The sequence below is a fragment of the Cetorhinus maximus genome, chromosome 15, assembly GCF_964194155.1.
Source record: "Cetorhinus maximus chromosome 15, sCetMax3.hap1.1, whole genome shotgun sequence".
Classification (NCBI taxonomy): domain Eukaryota; kingdom Metazoa; phylum Chordata; class Chondrichthyes; order Lamniformes; family Cetorhinidae; genus Cetorhinus; species Cetorhinus maximus.
The window spans coordinates 59,777,322-59,800,727 of record NC_135893.1 but is presented as its reverse complement, the minus strand read 5'-3'; the positions used below and the strand labels follow the sequence as shown (position 1 = coordinate 59,800,727).

Below are 23,406 nucleotides of genomic sequence, written 5' to 3'. Positions count from 1 at the left end.
ATCATAGGACAACCCCTTCAGTCCAGGGAACAATCTAGTGAACCTTTGCTGTACCGCCTCCAATGTAAGTGTATCCTTCTTTAAATGTGGAGGCCAAAACTGTACACAATATTCCAAATGTGGTCTCCCCAAAGCCCAGTACAATTATAGCAAGACTTCTTTATTCCTGTACTGAGGTGATCTTATTGAAACAAACTTCTGAGAGACCCTAACAGAGTGGGTGCTGAAAAGATGTTTCCCCTTGTGAGAGAGACCAGAACTAGGTGACACAGTTTAAAAATGAGACCTTATCCCCTCACTCCATGAGCCCTTATCTTGCCTATGAACCTTTTGTGTGGCTCCTTATTGAATGCCTTTTGGAGATCCAGGTATGCTGCGTCTACCAGTTCCCCTTTATCTATCCTATAGTTACATCCTCAAAAAACTCTAATAAATTTGTCAGCATAATAATAGCAAATAAACAGCATTTCTCTTTGTAAAACCATGTTCACTTGTTCCAAGCATATAATACTTCTCCAAGTGCATTGTTCAGACTTCCTTAATAATAGATTTCAGCATTTTGCCAACAGCTGATGTTAGGCTAACTGGTCTGTCGTTGCCTGTTTTCTCTCTCCCTCCTTTCTTGAAAAGAAATGTTACATTTGCCAACTTCCAATCTGATGGGACCTTTCCTTTCTAAGGAAATTTGGAAAATCATAGCTAGCACATCCACTGGCTTTGCAGCAATCTCTTTTAGATCCTAAGGGATTGGTCGGATTTTAGTCCCTTAAGTTTCTCCAATACTTTTTACCTTAATTCCCTCACTCTTTTTAGCCCCTAGGCTTCTCTCTATTTCTGGTGTGCGACTTGTGTGTTCTACTGTGAAGACAGACACAAATATTTATTCAATTCTTCTGCCATTTCCTCCTTCTCCATGATAATTTCTCCTGACTCTGCTTGTAAGGGCCCAATGTTTACTTTAGCTACTCTCTTTTTATATACTTATAAAAGCTCTTACAATCTGTTTTTTTATATTGCTTGCTAATTTATTCTCATACTTTATTTTTTTCCATTTTTATCAACAAATTGGTGGACCTTTGTTGGTTTCTAAAACATTCCCAATCCTCAGATTTTCTGCTGCTCCTTCCAACATTATGAGCCTCTTCTTTTAATCTAACACTATGGTTAACTACCTGACTGAGCCATGGGTGGGTCTTTCTGGCTGAGTTTCTGTTGTTCAATGGAATGTATTTTTGTTGAACATATTGAATTGTTTTAAACTGTTCATTTACCACCATAGTCTAGTAACCCAATCAACCTTAGCCAATTCTCACTTCATGCCTATGTAATTGGTTTTGTTTAAGTTTAAGACTTTTCTTTGTGATTGGAGTATATCATTTTCAAACTTAATATGGAATTCAATAGTATTTTTGTTATTACTTCCCAGTCAATCTTATACTATGACATTACTAGTTAACCCTGCCTCACTACACTATACTAGGTCTAAGGTAGCTTGATCTCTAGTCTGTTCCACAATGCATTGCCCCGGGAAACTGTCACTAAAACATTCCGCAAACTCATCTTCAAAGCCAGCCTTGCCAATTTGTTCCAGTTTATATGAAGATTAAAGTCCCCCACAATTATTAGAACCGTAGAAAAGTTATGGTACAGAAAGAGGCCATTCAGCCCATCATGTTTGCGCCAGCCAAAAAGACAATAAAGAAACCTCAATTTAATCCCACTTTCCAGCACCTGGTCAGTAGCTTTGTAGGTTACAGCACTTCAGATGCAGATCCAGGTACCTTTTAAATGAGTTATTATATTGCCTTTGTTACAAGCTCTAATGATATCTTGTTTAATGTTCAGTCCAACAGTACAACTATTGTTAGAGAGCCTATAAACCACTCCCACCGGTGTTTCCTAACTCCTGCAATTCCTAATTTCCACCCATGCTGATTCTACTTCATGATTTTCTGAGGCCAGATCCTTTCCCACTAATGTGTTTAAATCACCCTTTACTATCAGGGTGACCCCTCCTCCTTTGCCATTCTGTCTGTCTTTCCAAAATATTGTGTGAACTGGAATATTTATTTTCCAAACTTGATCACCTTGCAACAATGTCTCTGAAAGGCAATTAAATCTGAACCATTTGCTTTTATTTGTGCCACTAGCTCATCTATCTTACTGCAGATGATTCATGCATTCAGATAAAGAACCTTTACTTTCATTTTTTTACTACTATTCCCTGCTTTGAACTTATTTGCTGATGCACGACTAATGTTAAATTCTCTGTCCCTTCCTGTCCCACTCTGCTGGTCTTTAACGATATCAGTACACTGTTCCATTACCCTGACCTTTCTCTTTGGATTTCTAGAACCCTCCCCCTTCCTCTATTAGTTTAAATTCCTATCCACAGCCCTAGTTAAACTATTGGCCAATACACTGTTCCCAGCCTGGTTCAAGTGGAGCCGAAACCAACGGATAACGCCCTCTTCCCTGAATACTGATGCCGGTGTTCCACGAAACAAAACCCCTTCTTTCCACACCACTTTCATACGCCACACATTTAATTCTCTAACCTGCTTGACCCTATGCCAATTGGAGCATGGCTCAAATAACAACCCAGAGATGTTCTGTGTTTTAATTTGGACCCTAATTCCTCAAACTCTCTCAGCAGAACATCACTCCTGGTTCTACATATGTCATTGATTCCCATGTGAGCCCCGACAACTGGAACCTGCCCCTCCCGCTCCAAGTTCGTCTCCAGTCCCAAGGAGATGTCCTGAACCCTGGCACCAGGCTGGCAATAAAATCCTCAGAGCTCTCTGTTGAGGCCATACAGAACAGTATATATCCCCATGGGCAGAATCTTCCCAGAATTGCACAAAATGCAGGAACGGGTATGAGAAACAACATTTTACCTCTGGCTGAAATAGCGAGTTTTCGTGCCTTAGCGCCCCCTTCCTGCCTCATTAATTATGCAGTGACAGGGAAACATGCCATCTCGCCGGCGGGTGGCCTCCGATTTTCCCACCAAGCCGTTACCCCACCGCCTCCTCACTCCAGGTGCCATATTTAAACTGCGGCCACGTGCACACTTCTCAATGCTTGCAACCCAGGACTGCTCCGGTGAAGACATGGCCCTGCCCCCGATTCAGTGACACACCCTGGGACACCTTGGAGGTCCGCTGCGATGTCCTCCACCCATGCTCTGGCCTCAAGATAGCCATCAGTCTCACCACTCCGGCTTGGGAGGCGGTGGCAGAGATGGTCAGTGCCAACGCTGCACACAAGAGGTTGGCCATCCAGTGCAGGAAACGGATGAATGATCTCATTCGTGCTGCCAGGGTAAGGCAACCATCTCATCAATCTCAACTCACTCACTCACAAACCAATCACACATTCACTGGCATCTCACTCACTGCCAGCTCAAGGGACATCACCACTCACTCTCTCACACACTCTCACATCTACATCTGGCCTCATCTCCTCTGGAGATCACCTCCTCACCCCATCCATGACTCTACTCAGCACACATGCATGCCTGGCATCCTTCTCATTTGGCCTCGCTCACACTCTCTCCATCTGTCTTTATGCAGGACAAGACCGCGCATAATCACCAGGAGAGTCCCCAGGCTGGGGGTGGAGTGCCGGACATCAAGATCCTCACTCTGTTCGAGAGTCACGCATTGGAGTTGGCGGGACGACATGGACCGTTCCTGCAGTGATGGTGAGGTTGGTGGCAAGCATCCATGTGAGGACACTGCACCACATCATCCCCCTGTCAACGCTACTCTGAGTCTACTGTTCTGTGTGTAACGTGGCTGCCAAGCACTAATCATCTCCGCTTTCTCTCCTAGACACATCTACCATGTCACCCTCAGGCAACCTTGACCCCGACTCCAGCGGCGAGAGCACCTCAGATGAGGGCAGCACCATTAAAGACCTGTCCTGACATTCAACCACACCCTCCACCAGCGCAGCAACACACACCTTGGTGGGACTTGGATGTAGAGCAGCCATGGGATCACAATCTGATGAGTACAGCAGATAATCTGTCCCACAGCAGGTGGGGGCAGGGATATCTGACATTGCCAGCACTCAGAGACTGCAGGAGACAAGGAATCTACTGAGTCCAAGTCAGATGTTGAACCTCTGGACTCAATCAGATGTTGGAGCTGCAAAGACAATCATGGGGACATCAGGAAGGAATGTCTGGTGCATTCCTCAGATTGCAAAGGATGATGGAGGAATTCATCTGCCTTAAGTCCGAGATCACACTGTCATACCATTGGCAGAACGGCAGCTGCCATGGAGACCTTGGTCCAGGACATCGCTCCTGCACTGCTGCATGGGCTGAACTCCATCACTGACGCCATAGTTGGCCTTCAACAGTGTCAATGCGAGAGGGGTGCGGGACAGCTCAATCTCACTCCAGCTTCCCCTTCTTGTCGAGGAATCAGCCAGGGGCTGTCAGGTATCCATAGGGGGGAGGACCAGCAGCTCAACACCCTGGGACCATCCATCCAGGTGACTGCCAGAATGTCCGGCTGATCCTGCTCCCCTCATCCTGTGACCCCATCATCTCCAACTCTACAGGCCAAGGAAGGTGCACCTGGCCCACAGCAGGGCACCCAAAGCAGGCCAGGGCCCTCAAGGTCTTGGCCCTCCAGAGGATGCCTGCCAAAGTCATCACAACAGGGTGTAGCAGTCAGCAGGCTGCCTCCAGCTCCGCTGTGGATGTCGGGGGAGCACCAAGACGTAGCGGCAGGGTTAGGAATTTTACGATGCTTTAGTTGCAACCTGTGGGCACAGGTGCTAATCACTTGTACATAATGTTCACTATGGCTCCTTGTCACAATGAGCAGTGTTTGTGTCACTCAGATGTGAAACCTTGGTTTCTGCATAAGATAAAGGCAGAATCCTCAGTCCAGGGCCTCTTCCCTGTGCAGTGTGTAACCTTCAGAGCAAAGTGATTGCCTGACTTCACACTCACTGGATACATTAGTGATGCCTGTACCTCGATGGTGCTTGTCATTGCTGCCAGAACCTAGTGGGCAGGCATCACAGAGTTCCATCATTCTCTGTGTGCTCTCAGCACTTTTGAGGTGGGGCTGGCCCCCATCTCTTCAGCATCTGTGTCCAGTGATGCTGTGCTCCTGAAGGGGACAGGTGCTGAAGGCTGACAAAGGATCAGGTGCATTTAAAGTTTCACGGCTGCATCTCCATGATGTGACCCTGATCACAGAGCACAAATGAGCTCCCCTCAGCCACATAGGAGTCAGACATTCACAGAGGCAATGTGAAGATCTATGGAGTGTCCTCACTGCATGTCGTCATCATCCTCCCGGAATCTTGCGATATTAGGATCTCTGCTGTGTCTCCATGACATGAGCCTGAGCGCTGAGGGTATGTGCGCTGCCATCAGCCACACAGGAATCAAACATTCACGGATGCAAGGTGAGGATGTCAGGACTGTCCTCACTGCATCTCATCATCCTCCCCTTCGACGTCCTCCTCATCAGAGGAGATGTGCAACGCTTCCATCTCCTACTAAGCCAGGTCCTCCCCCTGTTGCAGTGCCAGGCTGTGTAGCTCACAACAAACTACAACGATGCACTACCCCTCTGGGTTCTGTACTGCGGTGCTCCACCAGACCTGTCAAGGCATTGGAAGCTCATTTTCAATATGCCATTCGTTTGCTCCACCGAAGTTCGGGTTGTGGCATGAGTCCCATTATACCGTCTCTCTGCTGCAGTCTGAGGCCGCCACACGGGCATCATCAGTCACATCCTCTGCGGGTAGCCCTTGTCCCTGAGGAGCCAACCCTGCAGCCTCTGTGGACCCTGGAAGATGTCGGGGATTTGAGATCTGTTAAGGATATAGGAGTTGTGGACTCCCCCTGGGAATCATGCGCGGACCTTTAGGATGCATTTGTGCCAGTCACAGACCAGCTGAACATTCAGTGAGTGGAAACCTTTGTGTTTCACATACTGGACTGCTTGTTGCCTTGGAGATCTAAGCGCCACATGAGTGCAGTCGATGGCACCCTGCACCTGTGGGAAATTATAGGTCTGTACAAATCCCAGTGCTCTTGCTTCCTGGCTTGCCTGATCCCAGTCAAAATGCACAAAGTTCTGTGCCTTCACAAAGACGACGTCTGTGACCTCCTGGATACACTTGTGGGTGGAGGCTTGCGAGATCCTGTACAGGTCACCTGTGGAGCCCTGAAAGAAGCCGCTGGTGTAAAAATTGAGCGCTGCTGTTACTTTCACAGCCACTGGCAGTGGATGCCCTCCAAGTCCCTGTGGCAAAAGTCCTGTAGCAGGTGGTATTTGTGACCGACCAGTTCCCTAGACTTGTGCAATCTTCAGTGACACTGGTTCTCAGTCATCTGCAGGAATGACAAGTGCTGTCTATAGACCCTGGATCTAGCGAAGCACCTATGAGCGACTGCTCGTTGCGAATCTTCAGCTGCATGTGCAGGAGGCCCTGCCGCACTTTCATCTTGAGGTTGGTGCTCCTCCCTTTGGTGAGCAGTCACACCCTTCTGTCTCTGACCATTGACCAACTCTAAAGTTCTGTCTAATCTAGGGGATGTGACTACCTCCTGGAATAAAACACCCAAATAACTCTCCCCCTCCCTGATGTCCTGCAATGTTTGTAACTTAGGCTCCAGCTCAGCAACTCTGAGCCGAAGTTGTGCAAGCTGCTGACTGCAGGTATGGTTGTCTAGGATTGCAGTTCATTCCACAGATTCCCACATGGTGCAGTCATGGCACACTACCATACCTGTCATATCTATCTAACATTTTTATTTAATTAGCCAATTGTTATTAATTTACACAGCTAAAGTGATAGAAAATTACACTCTCCTGCTTGGAGACAAAGGATGAAGACTCACCAACTACTGGGGGCTAAAAACGGTCGAAAAAGGAGCACCTCTTTCCCCCTTTGCACTGACTTCCCATGTGAACCAAATTCCCGACTTTGTACTCGGTCTACATTACACTCAGCTGTAGTCTCCTCCATCTGCGTCTCCCAGATGGGAAAGCAAGTTATGAGGAGGACACAAGAGCTGAATTTTCATTTGGCGGAGGTGGGACAGCTGGCAACTTCTTGCTACCAGCAGGAATGCCCCCTGTTTGCCAGCATGTTCTTGTCTCTGAGGCATTTTGGAACAGGTTGCACCAGGGGACAGGGAGGGTGGTAGTGGCAGAATGGCTACCCATCAACAAGTGGCGAATAACCAATTAAGCCACCTAAAGGGCCTATTAAGGCCATTCTGCCAATGCTGAGTACAGGCCCCTCAGGCCACAAATTGGCCAAGGGATGGAGGTTGCCTGCCAGCGACAGACTTGTAGACCAGCACTGCAACGTGCAAGGAAACCCCAACACTCCCAAACCCACCATATCCATAGAGCCACAGACATGAAGCAGGTTGTCCATTGGAAGATTTACCCCTTCACAAAGATGGCCTGGCAGCTGTGGCCTCTTGGTATTTATACTTTTGTAGTACATCTTCAGAGGGAGCCTCCATCTTGAAGTCCTCTCCCTTTCTCCTACCTATATTTAAAACTCCCACCTCTGACGGTGGACCTGCTGATCATTCAATGCTGGAGTGTCTTCTATTGGCCTTCCAGCCTCAAGAGCCCACCCACCATTCTTAATGGGACAAAGCCCTCGAAGTCACCCACTTACTGGCAGCCCCCTCCAAAATCACTTCCAGAGTCCAGCTGCCAGCATCTCTTGGTTCCTGACCTAGAATTCATCCTGGCATCAGGGTCAGGACCTTGGAATAAAAATAAACCCAAAGAGTCTGCAAAGGGATATTGATAGATTTAGTGAGTGGGCAAAAATTTGGCGTATGTAATATAACATGCAAAAATGTGAGGTTATTCACTTTGGTAGGAAGAATAGAAAAGTAAAATATTATCTAAATGGAGAGAAACCACTGAATGCTGCAGTATTGAGGGATCTGGGTGACCTCCTAAATGAAGCACAAAAGATTAGCATGCAAGTATAGCAAGTGATCAGGAAGACAAATCGAATGTTCGCCTTTATTACAATGGGGACGAAATATAAAAGTAGGGAAGTCTTGCACTTGTTCAGGGTGTTGGTGAGATCACACCTAAAGTACTGCGTATAGTTTTAATCTTCTTATTTATGGAGAGATATATTTACGTTGGAGGCAGTTCACCAGGTTGATTGCTGCGATGGAGGGGTAGCCTTATGAGGAAAGATAGAGCAGGCTGGGCCAATATACTTAGTAGAGTTGAGAAGAATGAGTGGTGATCATATTGAAACATTTAAGATTTCGAGGCAGCTTGACACGGTAGATGCTCAGAGGATGTATTCCCCCTTTGGGTAATCTAGAACTAGAGGGCATCATTTCAGAATAAATGGTTGCTCATTTAAGACACAGGTGAGAAATTTCTTCTCTAAGAAGGTTGTGAATCTTTGGAAGTCTCTTCTGTGAGAGCTGTGGAGGCTGAGTCATTGAATATATTCAAGGTTAGGTAGACAGTATTTTAAACGATAGGGTCCTGACTGGGTGTGGACAGCAAGTTTCCTTCATCAAAGGGCATCAGTGAACTAGATTCCTTTTTACGTTAATCTGGTAGTTTCATGATCACCAATATTGAGAGTAGCTTTTTAATTCCAGATTTATTAATTAATTGAATTGAATTTAAATTTGCAGTTGCCCAGGTAGGGTTCGAATTCATGCCTGCAAGGCCTGAATTTCGCGCTCGTCAGGCGCACATGATTGGCGAGCCCGAAAGCGGCCGTGGTGTCTGCTTCTGCCCTTGAATGTCGGAATGACAAGATTTCGCGCTGGCTGGCCAATTAATGGCCGGCTTGTGTGAAACGCGCCTGGACATTGGCATAAAGCTGCTGGTGGGGGCTGAAACATGGCAGATGCAGGGTGGAATGGTGACCCCGGGGGGAGAGGGAGGCCGGTTTAAAAGAAGCCCTGGCAGCTCCCTGAAAGCTGCCAGGAGTTGGGGAGGAGCCTAACAGAGCTGTCAACGAGAGACAGGAAAATTTGGCACAAGTGATGTCCTTAGCATGCGGTGGGCACGGTAGGCAAGATGCCATTGCTGGTGGACACCCTGCCCCATGATTCTCAGACTGCCTGTGCACTCTAGTGGAGGCAGTAAGTGCCCAGCGTGATATATTCATGGCAGGAGGAGGCCACCCCACCAGACAAAAAGGGTTTTGACGCAGGTGGCTGCCCAGGTGAGTGGGCTTGATGTGGTGTGCCGCACCTGGTTCGAATGCCGGAAATGGTTTAATGATCTTCTGCACTCCATAAGGGTGAGTACCAACTTGGCATGGAACTGTGTATAGATGTCTTGGAGGGTGGACTTAAGTCACGACAGTTAGTGGTGTGAGATGCATAGTGCCTAATGACACATATCACTGTGCCTACCAAGGGTGGGAAATGTTGCTGCTCAATTTGTGTGTATAGAAGGGTGAGGAGTGCCAACTTGAAGGATATTTCAAGCTGGCTGTCCAGGGGGGTGGGTTGCGGGGCTGGAATGGTGTTGCAGGTAGAGGATGGACTAATGAATGCGCTTGTTTACATTCAGGAGAAGAGAATCCATAACGTGCTGGAGCTCACACAAACGGGGGCGGGGTGCCCAACATCCTAATCCTCTCCAGGTTTGAGATGGACGCCCTGGACATGGAATGCGAGCGAGGAGCAAGGTCCTCAGGCCTCGGAGAAGCAGAGGTCTCGGGGGACGGTAAGAACGTAGTGGGCAGAGAGACTGGGGGAGTTCGCAAAAAGAGCAGGATCATGGCATCCCCGATGAGGAGTTCAAATCCAGAGTACCCATCGCTTGGCCACTCATGGTGCCTCAGCGAGGAACATATCCTTTTTGGCAAGCAACTGACAGACACTGAGTAATGATGTTCTTACCAGACACATTCTGTTTCTCCCTCAGAAGCACTATCCTCACAATGCATGGCTGACCCCGAGGACTCCCCTTGACACCCAAGGAGAAACTGCCGAGTGATCCACCCTCGTCACATCCGCTCTCTGCATCCAGCACCAGCGCAGATACGGCACATTGGTGGGCAATAGCGCTCCAAATGGCTTCATTTGGAGTGCACTGTGGTGAGGGCACATTACACTCACATGAGGAGCTGGCATAAGTAGAGAGTGTGATATGCGGGAAGATCTAGCAGAGATCCCTGAGGGTCTGCGTGCCATAGTATCTGTCGTGGAGGAGTCCATGCAGAGCTTGAGCACTGCATTGACCCTGAGCACCGAGCACACTGCCTCCTCCACTGAGAGAGTGGCGACTCTCATGGAGAGGCAGCTTCAGGAGCAGAATCAGGGGTTCCTGGGATCACACTCGGATCCTGCAAGCCCTCACACCAGCTACAACCTCAGACGGCTGCTGCCAGTGTGAGAGATGGATGAGACACCCACTCTCTCTGCTAGGTACCCGTCCATCAATGGTGAACAGGGAGGTCCAGACATTCCTCACGATGATGGATGAACTGCCAGTCGTCTCTGTGGGCTCCTCTCTACAGATGAGGGCAGTAGCTTCTCCGCCCCTCTGCCGGTAACCATGGCATCTTCTGAGGCTGTGATGACTGAGGAGTGCCCAGCCATGTCGCTGGTCGCACCCTTCCAGGCGGAGCCTGCTCAGGCCCTACCAGCCAGCGGATGACCACCAAGGTTATCAGGGCCGACGCATCAGCAGAGTCAGCAATCTGCCTCCAATGCTGCTGCCAATGAGGGGGCAGTGGGGAGGGGGTGCACAAGCATCAGTTTAAGGCACCATGAGCTCAGGGGAGGGTTTTCACGGGTGACTTGTGCCCATTTCATCAGTGTTATGTATTGTTTTTGTGTGACTTTGGCAGCCAGATTATGTTTTGTTCCTTCTTTGCAACTCTGGTAAAGCAAGGTTTTGTTTCAATGCCCTGAGTGTCCCTCATGTTTTCCATAGGTGCCAGCCTCATCAGTGCCTGATTATAGATGGCAGGAGCAGCAAACTTTATTACAGAGGTTGTGAAGTGACACTGGGATCATGGCCTTGCCTCCTCAGAAATGTGTGTGACGGAGGCAGTGCCCTTGCACTGAGATGGAAGCCAAGCTTTGGCAGCCGAGCTGAAGGTGCGTCGAATCAAGGCCTCCCTGGTGTCCCTGCCTCCCTGAAGGTTCATCAAGTCTGCCTCCTCGTCCTCACCCTTTGCCTGCCTGGGTTTCTCATCAGATTCATTAGTAGAGTCTTCCTCTGAGGCCTGTGGAGCTACCTCGCTATCCTCATCCTCCAGTGGGCCCCCCCTTGCCAGTGCCAGATTGTGCAGAGCGCAGCAGACAACAATGATAAGTGACACAGGTCTGGAGGATAATGCAGGGAACCCCCGGAATGGTCTAGGCAGCAGAACCTCATCTTCAGTAGCCCTATTGTCCTCTCAACCACCAAACTTGTGAAGGCATGACTTCTATTGTACCCCTCTTCTGCCTCTGTCCTTGGGTGTCAGAGTGGTGTCATGAGCCACCTTTTCAAGGGATAGCCTCTGTCATCCAGCCAACCATCCAGCCGAGCTGGAGCCAGGAACACCCTTGGCACCTTGGAGTGTTGCAGGATGTATATATCATGGGAGCTGCCAGGGGGCCTTGCACAGACTTGCAGAATCTGTGTCTTGTGGTCACAAACTATCTGCATGTTCATGGAGTGGTAACCATTCCTATTCACAAAGGCACCCGGCTGACCCGCTGGTGCCTTGATGGCCACATGAGTACAGTCTATGGCCCCATGAATGGGGAGGATGTTTGGCCAGATGGGCTAGTGAAAGGGAAGGATGCGGCAGAGGCAGTTGATCAGATTGTCTGGATCTTAGTGACAAAGGAGTCCATGAGCTCCTGAGAAATTCTTCCTGAATGTCATATTGAAGGTAGAAATGGACAGAAAACTCAGAAATCTAAGGCCCACATGTGAGGAGCTGAGGGAAATCATTGTGCCTTTATTTTGGTGCAGGAATTTGCAGGAGGTCTCACAATCCATCATCATGTCCTGTCCAACTTGGAACGACTAAAGCACAGGTGGTAAACTTGAGGAAAAACACAGCTGTGAGACTCCATAAATGATTCAATGTCACCAAGACTGTTATCTTGATCTAAGGATCCCTTTGTTTTGTGTTTTTGCCATTAGATCATGTAAGGTTATTTTTTTTACATCATTCATGGGATGTGGACTTCCCTGGCAAGGCTTTCATTATAACCCATTTCTTATGTTTCTCCTTGTTGAACCACTGCAGTTGTGTGGCGAAGCTACTCCCACGGTGCTGCTAAGTGAAGAGTTATAGGATTTTGACTCAGTGACAAGGATGGAATGACAATATGTTCTAAGTCAGGATGGTGTGTGACTTGTAAGGAAACGTGAAAGTGGAGATGTTTCTATTTGCCGGCTGCCCTTGTTCTTCTGGGTAGTAGAGGTCACAGATTTGAGAGTTGCTGTCAAAGAAATCTTGGCCATTTCCTGTAGTGTGCTCTGGGGACGGTACACACTGCAGTCCGGATGCATTGGTGAGGGGAGTGAATGTCTTTGGTGGTGGATGGGGTCCCAAGCCAACAGGCTGCTCTATCCTGGATGATCTTGAGCTTCCTGAGTGTTGTTGGAGCTGCATTATTCCAGTGGAAAGTATTCCATTACAATCCTGATTTGTGCATTGCAGTTGTGTGGACTGGCTTTGGCGAATCAGGAGATGAGTTACTTGTTGCAGAATTCCCAGCCTCTGATCTGCTGTTGTGGCCACAGTATTCATGTGGTTAGTCCAGTTAACTTTATGGTCAGTGGTGAGCCCCAGGGTGTTGATGGGGGATTTGACAATGAGTAAAGCCATTGAATGTCAAAGGGAGATTGTTAGATTCTCCTTGTCAGAGATGATCATTGCCTGGCACTTATATAGCAAGGATGTTATTTGCCACTAATCAGTCCAAGCCTGAATGCTGTCCAGGTCTTGTTGCATGTGGTCACTGACAGCTTCATTATCTGAGGAGTTGAGACTAGAACAGAACGCTGTGCCAGCATCAGCAAGCCTCTTCACTTCTGACCTAATGATGGAGGAAGGTTGATGAAACAGCTGAAGACAGTTGTACCAAGCATGCTTCTACCCTGAGAAATTCCTGCAGCGATGTCCTGGGGCTGAGATGATTGGCCTCCAGCCACCATAACTGTATTCCTTTGTATTAGTTATGACTCCAGCCAGAGGAGAATTTTCCTGTGATTCCCAGTGACTTCAATTTTGCTAGGGCTCCTTGATGCCTCACTCCACCAAATGCTGTCTTGATGTCAAGGGCAGTCACACTCACCTCACCTCTGGAATTAAACTCTTTTGTATGTGTTTGACCCAAGGCTGCAATGAAGACTGGAGTTGAGTGGTCCTGGTGGTATCCAGACTGACCATCAGTGAGCAGGTTTTTGCTGATTAAGTGCTGCTTGATGGCACTGTTGCCGACAACTTCTGTCACTTTGCTGATGATCCAAGAGTAGGCTGATGGGGCAGTATTCCGCCGGGTTTGGTTTGTTCTGTCCAATTTTCCACTTTGTTGGGTAGCTGACAGTATTGTAGCTATATTGGAACAGCTTGGCTAGCAGTGCTGCTAGTTTTGGACCGCAGGCCTTCAGTACTGCAGCCAGAATGTTGTTGGGGCCTATAGCCTTTGTTTATCCACTGCATATCACATGGAGTGAACTGAATTGGCTGAAGATTAGCTTCTGTTATGATAGGGGCCTTAGGAAGAGTTACTTCTGGCTAAAGTTGGATGTCAATGCTTGACCCTTATCTTTTGTACTCACATGCTGAGCTGCACCATTATCAAGGATGCGGATGTTCATGGAGTCTCCTCCTCACATTAGTTGTACGATTGTCCATCACCATTCACAATTGGATGTGGTAAAACTGCATAGCTTTGATCTGATCCATTTGTGGGATTGCTTAGCTCTGACTTTAGGATACATGTAGTCCTGTGCTTGTAGCTTCCCCAGGTTAACATCTATTTTTTATGTTTGGTACTGCTCATACATGCTCTTCCACATGCCCTATTGACCCAGGTTGGGTCCTGGCTTAATGGTCACAGTGTAATGAGTGGTATGTCACAAAATGAGGCTACAGATTGCGGTGGCATATAATTCTGCTGCTCTGATGTCTCACAGTGCCCCAGTTTTGAGTTACTTGATCTCTCCTGAATTTATCCTATTTGGCACAGTGGTAGTGACATGCTCCATTGTGTTGTATGGCATCAGTGTAATGACAGGACTTCATCTCCACAAGGACATGTGCTGTGGTAATCCTACCAATACTGTTATGGAAAGCTGCATCTGCTTCAGATAAGTTGATGAGGATGAGGTCAAGCAGGTTTTCCCCTCATGTTCGTTCTCTCACCACCTGTCACAGGTCCAGTCTAGCAGCTATCCCCTTTAGGACTCGGCCAGCTTGGTCTATGATGGTGCTACTAACCTACTCTTAATGATGGACATTGAAGATCCCCACCCAAAGTACATTCTGTATCCTTGCTGCCCTTTGGAATTTGTTAAACCAACTGGGTCCTGACAAATCCTTCAGTCAAAATCAAAGTCAGAATAAACTGTACGAGTAAAATTCACAAGTTAAATGGATGTAAAAATATTAAAATATATTCCGTATACTCCACTCTCAACATCCTGGGGGTTACCATTAACCAGAAACTGCACTGGACTAGCCATATAAATACTGTGGCTACAAAGGCAGGTCAGAGGCTAGGAATAGTGCAACGAGTAACTCACCTCCTGACTCCCCAAAGCCTGTCCACCATCTACAAGGCACAAGTCAGGAGTGTGATGGGATACTCACCACTTGCCTGAATGAGTGCAGTTCCCACAACACTCGAGAAGCTTGACACCATCCAGGACAAAGCATCCCACTTGACTGGCACCCCTTCCACAAACATTCACTCCCTCCACCACTGACGCACAGTAGCAGCAGCGTGTACCATCTACAAGATGCATTGCAGGAATTCACCAAGGCTCCTTTGACAGCACCTTCCAAACCCATGACCACTACCAATGAGAAGGACAAGGGCAGCAGACAGATGGGAACACCACCACCTGGAAGTTCCCGTCCAAGCCACTCACCATCCTGACTTGGAAATATATCGATGTTCCTTCACTGCCGCTGGGTCAAGATCCTGGAACTCCCTCCCTACAACACTATGGATGTACCTACATCACATGGACTGCAGCGATTCAAGAAGGCAGCTCACCACCACCTTCTCAAGGGCAACTAGGGATAGGCAATAAATGCTGGCCCAGCCAGTGAAGCCCACATCCTGTGAATGAATAAAAAAAACACACCTGCAATGGATTACATTTTGGGTAACCATTGTTATGATCCCCGTGGCGATCAACAGATCAAAAGAACCGAATTTACCGAATGAAAATTCAATGGACAAGATTTCACATTTTTACAATTTTTACCTTAACAATCAAACCAAAATCAAAATATATTAAATGTGAATTAACAGGCAAAGCACAGTCAAAATAAATTATAAATTACACATTGAATAGCAGATACAACAAAGATAGATCTCCAGCAGCCCATTCAGCATATTTGGCGCCAATTTCAGCCATAAAGTCCTTCAGGACTTTTCTTCAAGGATTGAGCCACCAATTGTCATCCAACAGCAGCTCCCATTCAACTTGAGTTCCACATGTACAATCTTTGGCAAAATGGCGCACTTCTCCAGAACCTTTTCAGTTCTGCTCCCATCGGCCTTGATTGTGTGGATCCATTAGGATCTTTATCTGAACCGTCAGTAATGACCTTGTGCACAGTATGGCCAATTCCAGTTATTCAATTGCATTAAATTAAATTAACAGAAACAATGGCAGCCTCCTTACTTTGTTTATTGCCCGCTCATGGATCCAGCCTTCAGTTTCTCTTCTTCCACCTACGAGGGACCACTGTCTCTCTCTCTTTTTTTCAAATATTGTAAAGTTATTGCAACATTAAAGTACCAGGTGCTCCTGTTGCAGTTTTTCATCCCACTATGTAAAGGGATAACCACCCTTGAAGATGTTGATGATCATTTTTAATGTCTTTCCTTTTGGTTTTCCACCCTTGCATTGTAGAAAAGCCCTGCATGCACACTTATGTTCTTTTCCCCAGTCTAGAATAAAGGTCAGACACTCAATCACATGTCCTCTTCATAAGTTCATTCTGTGATACTATCCAGGACACTTTCACCGCTCAGTACCAAGTTTTTCTTCAGTTCTGAGCTTCCGTATTTGTTCATTTCTTGAATTTCTTTGAAATTTGAATGACACTTTCCATGAATTAATGTTCTATTGATCAATACCAGACTGTTTATTACTTATCCTCACTGCCTCTCTGATTATACCAGCCGGTTGATGCACAATTATGGAAGTTTTATGCTGTGGTCTGGTGTGTACTCGAACTCGATTGTGACTGCAAATTAATTTCATGTAGAAACAGAAAATCATGGAAATACATATCAGTCATCATCAATGAAAAGAAAGGGCTGGTTTTGACATTTGGGTACATTTTCTTCATCATAGTTATAGATGTTTACAGATGGCGAAGAGAAGAGTTCCATCGATTGACTTCAAAACCAGAGTAATGTATTAACCCGCTGCACCTGCCAGTTTAACTTCAGACATGGCAATATTTGAGTATCTCATTTTCAGGAATCATCAGGGAATTGGGGGAGGCAATTCTGAGAGCAGCAAACCTTTAGCGTGAGAGGCTGGTATTGATATGGGTTAGAGGGCAGCAAACATTTGCTGCTGGGTCACTCATTTTAGAATATTTTTAACTATATAATAAATCATCCACTGTAATTAAGTCACTGCCATGATACTGTTTTTAATACAAAGCTCAGTTGGACCCCATTCTGTTCCGCTGCAGGACTGCGAGGCCTGATGATGTCAGTAATGATCGCTGCCCTCATGTCCTCCCTCACTTCAATTTTCAACAGTGCGAGTACAATATTTACAATGGATGTCTGGCACCACGTCCGACCTCACTGTTCTGAGTGGGAGCTTATGCTTGTTGGCAGGTAGGAAAATACTGAGCTCACTATTTTGGACCAGTTCAAAGTAAGTAAATGTATAACTGCTGACTTTTAGTTAAATAACATGAGAAATGAGAGCAGGAGTAGAGCAAATGACCCCTTCAGCTTGCTCCACCATTCAATGTGACCATAGTTGAACCTTTGCCTCAATTCACTTCATTGCCCACCCCTCATAATCCTTGAATCCCTCAGATCAAATGTCTGTCAGTTTTAAAAACCATCAACGATGGGACATCCAGAACCCTCTGGGATAATGAATTGCAAAAATTCACAACCTTCTGAATCCTCATCTCAGTCCTGAATGAATGACCCCTTATTCTGAGACTGTGCCCCTGTGTTCTAGATTCCTCAGCCAGGGGAATCAACCTCTCAATGTCACCCCCTTCAGAATCTTGTACATGTTAATGAAAACATTTCTCATTCTCCTTGCCGGACAGTAGAGGTCCAATTTACTCAGCCTTTCAGCATAGAGCCAATCCAGGAACCAATCTAGTTAACCTTCACTGTAACACCTCCAAGGCAAGTATTCCCTTCCCTAAACAACAAGAGCAAAACTGCACACTGCCAGGTGTGGTCTCACCAAAGCCCTATACAATTGTAGCAAAACTCCCTTACTCTTGTCCTCCAATTCTCTTGCAATAAAGGTCAATATCTAATTTGCCTTAAAATAAAAGCAAAATACTGCAGGTACGCAAATCTGAATTATAAACAGAAAGTGCTGGAAAAACTCAGCAGGTCTGGCAGCCTCTACAGAGAGAGAAACAGAGTTAACGTTTCGAGTTTGATATAACTTTTCTTTGGAACATGTCGGACTTGAAACGTTAACTCTGCTTCTCTCTCTACAGATGTTGCCAGACTTGTTGAGTTTTTCCAGCACTATCTGTTTTTATGTAATTTGCCTTCCCAATTGATTGTGGTACCTGCATGCTAACTTTCTGTATTTCTTGTCTCTGAGCATCAACATTTGGAGTTTCATGCCTTTTTAAAGAATTCCATTTTTCTATTCTTACTACCAAAGTGAATAACATCACTCTTCCCCACATTATAGCCCATCTGCCACCTTGTTGCCCACTTAACCTGTCTATATGTCTTTACAATCCCTTTGTGTCCTCCTCACAGCTTATATTCCAACCTGGCTTTGTATCTATTGAGAAATGTTACTACAGGAAAGGCACATTTGTAGTATTGTATCTCTAGCCTAAAGTTTAAATGAGATACTAACGCATTAGGATATCGGTGTGTACAACCACAACATCAACTTGTATCTGTATAGGGCTTTAAATGTAGTAAAATGATATAAAGTGCTTCAGAGAAGCATTAGCAAACAATATTTGACACTTGAGTCACATAAGGAGATAATTGGGGCTGATGATCAAAAATTTGGTCAAACAGGTTGGCTTTAAGGAGTGTCTTAAAGGAGGAAAGAGAGGTGAGAGGTTTAGGGAGAGAATTTCAGAACTTTAATGTCTTGGCAGCTGAAGGTACGGCTGCCAATGGTGGAGTCATTAAAATCAGAGATATACGAGTGGCCAGAATTGAACAAGTGCAGATATCATGGAGGGTTTAGGGCTGGAGGAGATTACAGAGATGGAGAAAGGTAAGGCCATGGAGGGATTTGAAAACAAGGATGAGAATTTTAAAACCAAGGCACTACCTAACCAGGGTCCAATGTACTTCGGCGCATGATTGAATGGGACTTGGAGCAGAATATGAGGTTTTGGATTGGGACCATGATGTCAGGGTCAATTGGGGTCATGGCCCCATGCTATGTGGGAAACAGTCACCTGGCAGTGATTTTCCCTGAATTTGCCAATTAGTGGACACAGGACGGATTTGCTACCCAATTAAGGATGGCGGGTTCTCGAAGCTGGAGGACCAATAGGAAGCCTTCCAGCTCAGAGGCAGCAGCCTACAGTTTGGCTAAGAGAGAGAAAGAGGTGCCTCTCCGTACCCCCTTCGCAACTTAAAAAATGGCGTCAACAGCCAGGCCACCATTGTCAAAGGGGAGCTCCTCCACAGGGCAGCCTGTGGCTACTGCGGTGGCCAGGCAGCTGGGGTGGGCCACTAAGTCTGTCTGGAGCATTGGCCCTATGCTGCTGGAATACTCCCTCCAGGCAGCTGCCCTAGTTCCGGCAGGGCCCACAACCAACAAGAAAATTCCAGTCAACCTCTGGCAATTGGCCCTAATAGGCCATTAACCGCATCTCAATTGACCACCTGCCACTTGCGGGTGAATAGCCTTCCTACCCCCATCTTGCCTTTGGGAAATTGGCTCGGGGATCAGATAATGTTGGCAAAGTGGCATGCTGGCCAGCAGTGCAAATTTCCACGCCTCCCACCTTCATACTTCACCCGACAATGCAGGTTGGGACACAGGCAGCAGAACTTTGAATTACTTCAGTTTATGGAGGGTAGAATGCAGGAGACCAGCTAAGAGTTCATTGGAATGGTCAAGTGCAGATTTAACAAATGAACAGGTAAGTGCTTCAAAAGCAGATGAGCTGAGAGAGGATGGAGTAGGACAATATTACAAAGGTGGAAGTAGGCAGTTGTAGTAATGGTATGGATATGCGATCAGACCCTCAACTCAGGATCAAATATGATGCCATGGTTATGAATGGATATAAGGATTATCTACTTTGCAGGTTTCAAAGTTATAAAGATTATTTGTTTGCAGGATTTTTGCTTTTTGCAAAAGAACATCCTTCATCCATCACAGGAATTAAACTAGGACTGGATTATGCTCTGGGGAACCCAGTGAAGACATCACTAATTTTAAAACTTTTGTATTGGGTGGCCTTGATCCACATATCCACATGAAACATAGCTTTTTTTTCTGTTGTTTAGTATAAGATTGTACATTGTAGCATCAGCTTGTTTTTATCAGTGTGAAATATATGAAAAGTAAAACTCCACTATGAGTCCTCTGCAAAGGATTGGTTGGGTTGGCTTATGGTCAATGTTCCTGCTAAGTTGCATGGGTACACAAGTGCACAGCAGCCTGGGAAGTACCATGCAGGCCCTGTTCTGTGATAAATAATGTGCATGTGCAGCCGTGCAAAAAAATTTAAGGGGCCTGCTCACTGAAAACGTTGGTAATGTACAACAACTACATCTGAAAGGAAACATTGATTATGGTATATAGGTAAAGTTCTCTTTCGAAGTCTCAAAAAAAAGAATTATTTTCTTCATTAAGCATCTTCCATAAACCTTTGGAAAATAATAGGGTAGTACTTAGGACATGGAGAAGGGAAGCATAAGTGGGACCACAAGTATAGCCTGTTGAAACAGTTGATACACTGATGGCAGCTACATTTTTGGAGGAAGATGTCAGGTAAATACCAGGCATTGCTGGCATGAGAAAGATAAAACCAAGTTTTCGCCACCGTGCGCCTGGGAATTTCAGTGTGGTTGATCAGATTGGAAAAATCATGGGAGCTGGTCCCTGCATTAAGATGGCAAGATGGCACAAACCTAAGTTACATTAACCATTCATTACCATAGGTTAACACATCCCAGAGAAAAATAAGGCAAAAAATCCAGTTAAGTTCACTTTTACACAGAGCCAGCGTTATCATGCAGGAAGAATGGGGAAAGGGGTGGGGACAACAGATACCTTCCATTCCCCACAAAAAGATCAGATCTGTGCAATGTTCCTCATCAAAACTGCATAGTAATGTTAAGGGCAGGGGAGAGAGGCAAAACTGAGCTCCTTTATCCTCTCACCATCTGTCCGTAAACAGGGGTGTTCTTAGTTGTTTAAAAATAGGTTGTGGCATGTTTCCCCAAACCCTCAGTTTGTGAAGTCCAATTTTTAAAGTGACTTGCAGCTAACTCTCTTTATGATTAAACCGGATGGTTAGCTTATTCATACATTCAAACATGGGGGGATGATCACAACTTCACACACACATACACTCGCACATACGCACACACACAAATGTACAGTGGGCAGGATTTTCCTCCCGTCAGGGGTGAAGTTGAATGGCGGGCATGCACAGGCGCGCCTCTGATCGGTGCCAATTAAGGCCCGCCCAGCGTGACGTCCACATGGAAGTGCTATGCACTCCCTGTGCGCGCGGGGAGGGGGGGGATTCCTTAAACCCGAGAATGTGCTCTTTCGTGTGTGCGCAGGAAAGAGCGCTCTCATCTGCCTGAGGCTAGGTGCTGCCTCAGAGAGATCGGCTGTTCTGTGACAAAAATTAAATGTAGAAAAAAAATAAATTCCTGATATGTCCCCTCATGTGACACTGTCACCTGAGTTGGGACATGTCCATAATTTTTACAGAAACTTTATTAAAAAATTTTAAAACCTACATGAAACCTCATCCCGCCCGTGGATGAGATTTCATGCATTTTCTAATTCCCGCCGGGGCTCCTGGCCTGCCCCCTAACCGTAAAGTTGGATGGGCGGGTCCATTAATTAGCTAATTGATCCTGTCAATGCCCTCAATTGGCCATTGACAGGTTGGTGGGCCCACAGCTGATTTTGCTGCACCCCTGCCTACCTAAAAACTTACATGGGGCATGGTGACGTCGGAAATTCCGCCTGACATCACTGCGTGTCATTTTACGCGTTGGCTCGCCAATGGGAAAATCCTGCCCAGTAACGGGGATAGAAAAGAGAACTTTAACAACTATGAATAACTTAACAGTAAAAGAACCACAGAAATGGATATCATTTCACGTGATTTCCAGAGACCAGAAAGCCAAAGTCTGGGGGCAGGGGGGGATCCTTCACAGAGAAGTTCCAGTTCCAGTGGGTTCCTGGCAGAAGACAGCAATGTAGAATCTCTGCTTGGCAGACAATAGTCAGAGGCTTCCAGATAAACAGGTTTCAAGGGGCTGAGACTTGTTGCAGGTTGTTTGGTCAGCCTGGAGTCCTGCTGTAGGTCTTGCAGGTTGGAAGTAAATCAACAGCCTGCTTGTTTCTGAGTTCTCAACTGAATATAGAGATTTCAAAATGGCCACTCAAGTCATGTGACCTTCCTCCACAATGCTTTCATAAAGGCATATTTATGTGGTGTCTGACCTTGCTTTTGTTTTATGGCTTATGATTTCCCAGTCATTAGCCTCTGAAAGTGTCATCATCCACATTAATGACCCTGTTCCGGGTAGTTATTATCTTGGTAGACCCTCAGGCTCCACTACAGGGGCAAGCTTATAAAGATGCGAATGACATGTATTCCCCCTTCTATAGTTCCTTTTTGAAATGGGCCTTGACAGTCCCAGGTATGAGATGGTGGCTGTTTGAGCCTCTGCAGGAATAATGAGTGTCGATGTCTCTCTCTTTGTTATAGTCCTCTGGTTTTGTGGATTATAATGGGTTCTTACAATAAGGTGTGAGTTTCCACAAGGATGAGGATGGAACTCTTTTGTCCTTGTAACTGCTGTTGGAAATTTCCAGAAACTGTGGCCAATCTTGTGAGTCATGTGACCTGTAGCAGCCATCTTTTGGTTCAGCAAAGTCCTTTTTTAAATAAGCAAAGTGAATAAAGTTTGATTTACACAGTTTATGATTTCTTTCATGTGTTGCGTTCCTATGACATGAGAAGAACCCCAACACAGTGTGTTCAAAGCTTTATCCTTACTGCTATTTTTAAAAATGAACTTTTTGCTGAACCAAAAAGATGGCAGCTACAAGTCACCTGACCACAGGGTTGGCCCTTTGTCAAGGGAGCCACCACTAGGAGTTTCCAGAATAAAAGAATTCTTTGCTCAGCTTCTGGAATCTCACACTTCATTGCACAGACCCCATGGGGAAGATTTTTCCCTTGTCAGCCAGGCTCAGTGGGGGCAGTTGGGAAGCTGACTGCCGCCCGCGATCGGGGGCCAGACCATGATTTTACGTTGGCAGGCCTGTGTGGGGGGAGGGGGTGAACACGAACTTCGCGCATGCACACAAATGTGCACTTGAAAATCTCCCTAAGGCACAGAGCTGCCTCAGGGAGATGAATGTTTTTCAAAATAAAAATGAAAAGATTTAAAGAATGTTATAAAACATGTCCCCTCATGTGAGACAGAGTCACATGAACAGGGACATGTTATTAATGACATTTTAAAATTTTTATTTTATTTTTATTTGCTGTTGGAAACCTCATCCCACCCGTGGATGAGGTTTCCTAAAAAATGCAAAGGCTGCTTGGTCTTTCTTTCAATTAACTTTTTAATGGCTTTAATAGGCCTTTTAATTATCGGCGTGAGTGTTGCCAACTCCAGCGTGCGCCCGCCGACTGAAATATCGCGCAGGTGCGCGATGATGTCGGGATGCTCACCCGACACATCACGCGTCATTTTACGCTTGGTCAGGTCGGGCACTCTCCCGTCCGCCAAGC

The 23,406-nt window shown here is 46.3% G+C and overlaps 1 protein-coding gene across 1 annotated transcript in view; it reads left to right on the top strand.

Moving 5' to 3' along the window:
- The window catches only part of LOC144690288 (sodium/myo-inositol cotransporter 2-like), a 108,440-nt gene that overhangs the window by 56,861 nt on the left and 28,173 nt on the right, over positions 1 to 23,406 (top strand). The window contains exon 11 of the mRNA XM_078557643.1: positions 16,906 to 17,056. Coding sequence (XP_078413769.1) covers positions 16,906 to 17,056 — 151 coding nt within the window. The remainder of the gene's footprint in view (positions 1 to 16,905; positions 17,057 to 23,406) is intronic.